This window comes from Eptesicus fuscus, chromosome 3, assembly GCF_027574615.1.
Source record: "Eptesicus fuscus isolate TK198812 chromosome 3, DD_ASM_mEF_20220401, whole genome shotgun sequence".
NCBI lineage: Eukaryota > Metazoa > Chordata > Mammalia > Chiroptera > Vespertilionidae > Eptesicus > Eptesicus fuscus.
Genome location: NC_072475.1, coordinates 98,477,798 through 98,486,453, shown reverse-complemented (window position 1 = coordinate 98,486,453; position 8,656 = coordinate 98,477,798). Strand labels below are relative to the sequence as shown.

Sequence of the window (8,656 nt, the reverse complement as noted above, 5' to 3'; positions counted from 1 at the left end):
TTTCAGTACAACATTAATATTAAAACCTTCCTCTCTGATCAAATGACTTTTAGGTTTTCATTCATCTTACATCTTTAATTTCAGTGGAAAAAAGGAGCATTTTTCTTTACCATAAAAAAACAAAAACCTGGTTGTTCATAAAACAGAATGTTTAACGGTCTGATAATACAGTAGTGAAATGTTAAGACAGCACACCTTGTGATTAAATGGAATAATTTGATCACACAATGAAAAAAAAAAGAAATCAACACAAGAAAGAATGATGTATTTGAGAACATTTTTAATAAATAATGTGACAAAATTACTTTTTTGATTACTGGATTTTCAGTATGCAAAATTATGGCTAAAAATAAGAGGCTTCTTACATGAACATAATGAAAACATTAATCACATGGATTGTTCCCTTAGTACTGCACACCCTTTCAATGTAACTTTTCAATTATCTAAGTGAACACATTTAGTTTTTGGTGAATACCAGCTTTTTTTGTGGTTCCATTTTGTTTGGCTTTGTTTTCCAGTGGGTCAGGCCTGACGCCTGTGTAGGAATAAGTGTACATTTTTTTCTTCAAATAGCACCAATTATAAAGTCAATAAAATTTATATAATGACAAAAAAGGATCATAAAAATCTACAGTCGGAGAGCATTATTTGGCAAATCAAAGCACATAACGCCTCTATTTGAGCTTATAAGGAAATCTTTTAAGTTTCAACATTGGCCACAACAAACTTAAATCTCTTTTTCCTTAAGTCCAGGAAAAGTAAGAACCACTGGGTTTATGGCCCACAATAAAGTACGCACATTACTTCACCATCTGTCATCATTCAAATATTCCAAATACAAACATAGAGCATTAACAAAACAGGTTAAAAACGTTTCTCAACATTTATTTTTCAATAAGACAAAAAAGGTTAATAGTTACAATGGTTTACAAATAAAGTTTAGTGATTGTGCTTTTAAAACCAAAAAAAAAAAAAAAGTTTAAAAAACAGTGCATTACAAAAACAAAAATCAGACTTCCTTAAGTGGCACTTCTGAAAGTTGAACTGACACTAACAGAAGAAATTTAGGCCAGTTAAGATAGGGATGTTCTTATTCAATTGGTCATTAAAAACATCCATTTGTTTGTAATATGCATTTTTAATCGGTTTTTGATTGAAAAATAGAGTAAGGTTTTTGCTAGGCTTACTTATGACAATGACTAGACAATCAGAGATCCAACTGGCTTCCCCCTACTTATCGAAAAGACGAACATTTCCAATAAGAATATACTTCAGTGACTGAAATGAAGTGAAAAAAAAAAAAAGTATCACCAGGGGTTGCAAAGAGTATATATTTACAATGTTTCTACCCCATTCAAATTAATTGTGGTTGTTCTGCATTTGCTATATTTTTATTTTCTCCCAGGAAAGGGTGGTATGAAAGACTGATTTTAAAATCATGTTACAATGAAGTATGTTTTAATTTGCATTAGCAGTTGGTTATAGAAAGACTATATCTTCAGAGCCCTTGGCATGAGGTTAATTAATCAATTTTGTATCTTTGATCAATATTTTGCTATAAATTGGCTTGGTATATAAGCAGTGCAATGCCATATCTCAGGGGCAAAATGCAAAAGAACTATTCTGTTCCCTTTTGCTGGCTGATGACCAAAGCAAGAATTCAAACACCTCCCTTGCTGGAAGTAAGTGTAATGGTTTGTTCCAACAGTGAGAGGAATAGGGTGGTTCCTCATAGGGATAGGGATCAAACAACAATAATAAAACCCCAGTAAAATTTTTAAAAATGGTATTCCAGTAAGAGGAATAAAAACGACAATTTGTACACTCTGATTGCACTGAACATTTTATCTGGCGTCATGTGTCATCAGACATGAGGCATCTTGAGTGACAATTTTCACATTAGATCTCACAAGCCTCTCTGGTTGTCTTCAGCTTTCAGTTTCCTGTAAGAGATAAGTTATTTTTGAGTTTGAAAATGAATCTTAGAGTATTACCTTATATTTACATGTTTTATTCTTATAGTTTTTCATTCTTTCACTTGCATACGTTGGAAAGAGCTCATGGCAACCGATTCATTTGTCAACTTTAATTGGTTTGAAAGCAAATCCAATAGTTCTGTCACAAGTACCGACTGCTTCCACACACTGTGTCTGTGTTGCGGGTGTGGTGCCGGGGAGAGAGGAGCAGGAGTAGGCTGAGCTCTCTACTCCTCCTAGCCCAATTCAGCATTATAGCTCAACTTTTACTGGTTTTAAATATTAGAGTCATCTATACACTCATCTCTCTTCATCCCACAAAAGGTCTCTTCTTTAAAAAACAAAACAACAACACAACACTTGAATAGCAACTTCTCTAACAGTATTTGCAGGAGGAAAGTATTCTTATTCTAAATCTCAAAATCCAACTACATTGTGCATGATGAGAAATTTAATCAGATATAATTACTTACAATTTTTAATTTTGTATTATCAGAAGTTACAGTTTAACACTCCTTTAACAATATACTTGTGATTAAATATACAGTTGACCCTTGAACAACACAGGTATGAACTGTGTGGGTCTATGTATACATAGATTTGTTTTTTTCAATAAATACTGAATATGTATTTTCCCTTCCTTATGATTTTCTTAATAACATTTTGTTTTCTACAGCTTAATTTATTCTAAAAGTCTAATTTATAATACATATGGCATACAAAATATGAGTTAATTGACCGTCCATGCTATTGGTAAGGCTTCCAGTCAACAATAGGCTATTAGTAGCTAAGTTTTGAGGGAATCAAAAGTTATACATGCATTTTTTGAATGCATGGGCAGGAGGGTTTGAAGTCCCTAACTGCCCTGTTGTTTAAGGGTCAACTATATCTGCAAAAAAATAAATTTGTCCTCAACTTGCTTTCTTATGAAATGGAGAAAACACAATCTTAAAATGGGAGGTGATTTTAAATATCATAAGATTTATTGCCAACTCTGTCTGATATCTATGCAACAAAGAAGTTTATCTTTGACTCAAGAAATGTTCTCTTCCATATGGAAAAGTCAGTGTCAGGACTGAAGGTGAAAGATAGTGGGCCAAATCAGCTGGGTTGAGCCCAGTGATCAATAGGGTGGTAGATAACACAGGCAGAATACCCTCACTCACATCATATAACTGTCACCTTACTGGGTTTTTATAACTTACTATAATACTATGAATTATAATTATTTTTAGATCAATAGTTCTTATTTCCCAAGAACATGCTTGCCATGAAAATTTCTTATTTGAATATCTGTCTGAATGTGAACACTAGATCTAAAAGGAAACTATTATTACCATTTAAAACTTTGGAATACATTTCAAGAAAATAATTATTTTTTTTCAGAATTACAGTTTCTGGCATCACTGATATTAGGGTTTGTGACAAAAAATAACATTTCTGTAGACTGCTAGATGCTCCTGACTTTAAGGCTGATATAATAACTAGTTTAAGGTTGAGAAATGAAAAAAAGCTATAGATACCTCTAATTCTTCATTATTATCTTCTCCTCTTTCATATCCTCCAAGAACTTGCATTTCTGCAATATTTCTTCGACCTACATTTGCTTGTTCTCTTTGTCTGCTTCCTGATCCCCTAGATGACATTGAGCTTGAAGAACTAGGATCTCTGGGATTATTGGATGTCGGAAAAGTAGGTCTACAGTAAGGTAGAATATCCTCTGTGTAATGAAATTTAACAAGTGCATATTAATACCATTGTACATTTCCATTCTATAATGTATCACTCATGTCTATAATTCTGAAAGGGGAAGCATCAATGATTTTGAGGAATAACTAAAAACATTTTATAACAACTAGAGGCCCGGTGCATGAAATTGGTGCACTGGGGAGGAGTCCCTCAGCCCAGCCTGCCCCCTCTCACATACTGGGAGCCCTCAGAGGATGTCCTACTGATGGCTTAGGCCCACTCCCCTTTGCAGGAGGTGACCAGGCTGATCAGGGGAAGGCGCCAGCCCCATCACCCCACTGCTGCAGCCACTGCCAGTCACTGCAGCCACCAAGGTATTTTCATCAACACAGACTCCAGTCCCTTCACCATGAAAAAAATGACAACTTTCTTTAAGCATTTTCAAGATGTGTCTTTCATAGGATATGGCATTTCTTTCTTTATTTTTCTTTTTATCCTCACCTGAGGATATGTTTCCATTGATTTTTTCCCCTTCCCTCCGATCCCAGGCTCGGCCCCTGCCCAAGCCTAAAGCCTCCACCCCAGGCTTTAGGCTTGGGAAGGGGTTCCCACCCACCCCGGCACCTCCATTGCAGGTTTGGCCCCTTCCCGAGCCTAAAGCCTCTGCCCCAGGCTTTAGGCTTGGGAAGGGATTCCTCCACCACCCCTCCAATCACAGGCTCGGCCCCTTCGCTTCCCAAGCCTAAAGCCTCCACCCGATGGCCAGCTGGGAGTGACCTGGGTGCCGAGGAGGTTCTCTGGACTCAGGTATGTATGCAAATTAACTGCCATCTTTGTTAGGTTAATTTGCATACTCACTCTGATTGGCTGTGGGCATAGTGGAGGTATGGTCAATTTACATGTTTCTCTATTATCTTATTCGTAAGATAATGAATAAGTCAGCACTGAATTTTGTAAATGAAAATAACAAATCTTGCTGTTTTCTTAGTAGGGGTTGGATTCCACTCAAAAGCTTTTGTCCACCTCAAAATCACTTGAGAACAACATCTTTAAAGAAGTAAACCAAACCTCAAGTCAAATTTGGTTTCCAGTTCTATCCTTCACTATGTGATCTCGGGTTATTTCAGGCTTTAGTTTTCATTTTTCTAAAAATACCCCATGGAGCTTTTAGTATTCATGTGAAAACAGAAGAGACGGTAAAATCCCTATGGAAACTCTGAAGAATTCTTTTAGGGCACTTAATAGAAACAAAGCCCAGTCTCCGCTAACTACCAAAATAGAGCCAAGCTCAGGTTCACTTCCCAGACACCAAGATATCAAGCTCCATTTCAACATCACATTTACATGGTGGAATCCTGATCTCAGAAGCCTCCCACTGTTGCTAGCTTCAAAAACCAAGCCACTCCAGTTAACTGATGTCTCCTGAATGTCTATCTCCATACTCCTTTAAATCTGTTTCTAGTTCTGTTGATTCATCCTCCAACCGCTCACTTCGCTCCAAAGCCTGTCCACTCTACCCTTTGGACACCAAACACATAAAAAACAACTCCTCTACATGTATTTTTGTTTTCCTTCCCCAAGTACTTCCTCAGTTGTCCACATTGTATGAATGAAATATGGTTTCCACCAAAGTTCTCTCCACAGAAAGGAGGACGGCTTGTCTGTAGCTCACTAACACCAGCTCTAAATCATTGTGTAAAAACATTCTCTTCTGGTGAAAGCCAAACCATGTACTTATGGAGCCTGTTTTTTGCTCCTTCATGCCACCTTTCTCCTTCCATTCTATTCATCACAACTTTCACTCCTGAAACAGACTTCTGACTCACTGAGGTTTCACAGTCCATGAGGACCACTTCTTCTGCAACTTAACTTCCTAGCACTTGGTCTCCTATAACCTTCACCTTTTGTCCCCTATTCAGCAACCTTTCTATCTCTATTGACTTCAGGTTTTGACAAACTACAATATGATAAAATCCTTCTCTTGCTAAAAACTTTCCCTTTAAGCTTGTGCGCTACATTAATTAATACCTTTTTCCTCACTGCTCAGCAAAGCTTCTTGAAAAGTAACTTGAACTCTATTGTTAGATACAACTCCCATTCACTCTGTATTCCAGGGAAATCTACTCATGCCCACATTACCACAATTAAACAGAAAATTCACTGTTGACTTTGATAATGCTAACCATGCTTCAGTCCTATCTCTATTCTTCTCTGGCCTTAATCTGGAAACCACTATCAATTTAAATATTACTACTCTCTTAGCTTATGGTCTTCCTTCCTTCTTGGCCAGACTTCTGTGGGTTCTTCTTATGCAGTGTCTCTTACATATTGATGCCCTGCAGATTTCTACTTTTAGCCAGTATTTGTTCATATACAGATTCCCACTCTGGATGATTTCATCCGTTCTCACAGACTATAACCTATTCTGGAATATAACTGTCATGAGAGTGGGTATTTTTATCTGATTTTGTACTGATATACTACCAGCTTGACATATAACAGGTCATCAATAAGTAGTTTTGAGTGAACAGGTGAGTGGCTTTAACTGATATTTACCATGATGAATTATTCATTCGTATTTCCAACCTGTGAACCTGTGAACTATGCTCTGAATTTTAGGCTCCTACAGCCAGGTCAATTGAACATTTCCTCTTGAGTGTCCCTCAGACTCAACACATCCAACATTAATTTCATCATGCTCAGTCCCCTGAGATTTCTTCCTCCTCTGTATTCCCAAGCTTAGCTAATGACATCACTAATCATTAAGACATCAAAAACGAACAATAAAAAAAGGAATTATTTTAGACTTTTTCTCTTCCTTTCAACAACCTTAAATGCACAATTCCACACATTCCAGCAAATAACAGGTGAGGCTGATTTTCAACTCTAAAAAGTATTTTGAATTTTCTCTCTCACTGATCCCTGTTCTCATAGCCTGGTTTATATTCTCTACATCTCCTGTCCAGGAATTGTAAATATCTCTTACAAGTCTCTGCCTTTTGAGTTATTTCCCTCTAAACCTGTGGTTCTCAACCTTTCTAATGCTGCGACCCTTTAATACAGTTCCTCATGTTGTGATGACCCCCAACCATAAAATTATTTTCATTGCTACTTCATAACTGTAATTTTGCTACTGTTATGAATCGTAATGTAAATATCTGTGTTTTCCGATGGTCTTAGGCGACCCTGCTAGCGGTTCTCAACCTGCCCACAGTAGCCCACGATTCATTAACAGTAGCAAAATTACAGTTATGAAGTAGCAATGAAAATAATTTTATGGTTGGGGGTCACCACAACATGAGGAACTGTATTAAAGGGTCGCGGCATTAGAAAGGTTGAGAACCACTGCTCTAAGCCATCTTCATTAAGCCACCATTTTCTTATAAGAACTACAGGATCTCTATTACTAAAGCTTACATTTACCTCAAGAGCTTCATCTTTACTATCTAGTGGTACTAAATTTCTTATAGTCGCCTCAATGTACCTCAAAGCTTTCTCTCTCTCTCTCTCTCTCTTCTTTTGTATTTTCTTTTGCCCAAGGATGTGTTTTTATTGATTTTAGAGAGAGGGGGCAAGGGAGAGAGAGATGTGAGAGAGGCACATTGATTGACTGTCCTGACCTGGGATTGAACCCACACCCAGGTATGAGCCCTGACCAGGAATTGAATCTGCAACCTTCTGGCATACAGGATGATGCTCCAACCAACTGAGCCACCTGGCCAGAGTTGTACCTCAAAGCTTTTCATGCTGACTTCCTCTGCCTGAACACTCTATCCACGCTTCTCACCCAAGCTAAATTCCACCCATCCTGAACACTCAGCTTATGTGTCATTTCTACCAGGAAAGATCAAGAAGTTTTTCTTTACATTTCCCAAAAGATTGGGATAATTGTCCCCTCTCTGGACTATCAAGTATCATGGCAGCATGAACATTATACCAATTATGCATACATCTGTGAATCTATAGATTACCTGTCTCCCTCTCTGATTATAAGATCCTTGAGGTCAAGGGTCATGCTTATATATAAATTTCAGGACTAGTATGATGTTTAATAACACAGTTGATGTTTGATATAGGTAAAAATAAATTGCAACAATTGAGTAAATGTCGGCCAAAAGACCATACATTCCACTCTCTTTAATTAAAAACAATCATTTGTTACACATGTAAATCAGGGTGCCTTTTTCATTATAAATAATGTAAACTGAGTAAGAAGGTGAAAATTATAGCAATGCATAGAAATATTAATTTAATGACACACAAAGGTCTATGGTTCAAATAAGACTTTGGGAAAGCAAGACATAAAATAATAACTGGTCCTGTATAACAGTGTTTCCCATGGAAACAGGCTTCCTTATTTGTAGAGTGATTGTTCCAGTGTTAGTTCTTTCATTAGAATTATTTTTATAAGACAGAGGATAACTTAATTGAATTTGTGAAGATTGATAAAAATAACTTAGTCCTTTGTTCTAATTCTGCATACACCAAGTTCTTTCTGGGTTTAAACAATTACTAGAGGCCTGGTGCACGAAATTCATGCACAGGTGGGGGGGGTGTCCCTCAGCCCAGCCTGCACCCTCTCCAATCTGGGATCCCTCTCATAATCCAGGACTGCTGGCTCCCAACTGCTCGCCTGCCTGCCTTCCTGATTACCCCTATCCTCTTCTGCCTGCCAGCCTGATCACCCTCTAACCACTCCCCTGCCAGCCTGATTAATGCCTAACTGCTCCCCTGCAAGCCTGATTGCCCCTAACTGTCCTCCCCTTCAGGCCTGGTTGCCCCTAACTGCCCTCTCCTGCAGGCCTGGTCCCTCCCCCCAACTGCTCTCCCCTGCAGGCCCAGTCACCCCCAACTTCCTTCCTCTGCCAGCCTGGTGACCCCTAACTGCCCTCCCCTGCAGACCTGGTCTCCCCCAACTGCCCTCATCTGCTGGCCTAATCACCCCTAACTGCCCTCCCTGCTGGCCTGATCATCCACAACTGCCCTCCCCT

The 8,656-nt window shown here is 38.2% G+C and overlaps 1 protein-coding gene across 1 annotated transcript in view; it reads right to left on the bottom strand.

The window, feature by feature from the left end:
- Positions 1–263: 263 nt before the first annotated feature.
- The window catches only part of ROBO1 (roundabout guidance receptor 1), a 449,233-nt gene continuing 440,840 nt past the window's right edge, over positions 264–8,656 (bottom strand). The window contains exons 28-29 of the mRNA XM_008152276.3: positions 3,500–3,696; positions 264–1,943 (exon numbers count right to left, since the gene is read on the bottom strand). Coding sequence (XP_008150498.2) covers positions 1,929–1,943; positions 3,500–3,696 — 212 coding nt within the window. The 3' untranslated portion in view covers positions 264–1,928. The remainder of the gene's footprint in view (positions 1,944–3,499; positions 3,697–8,656) is intronic.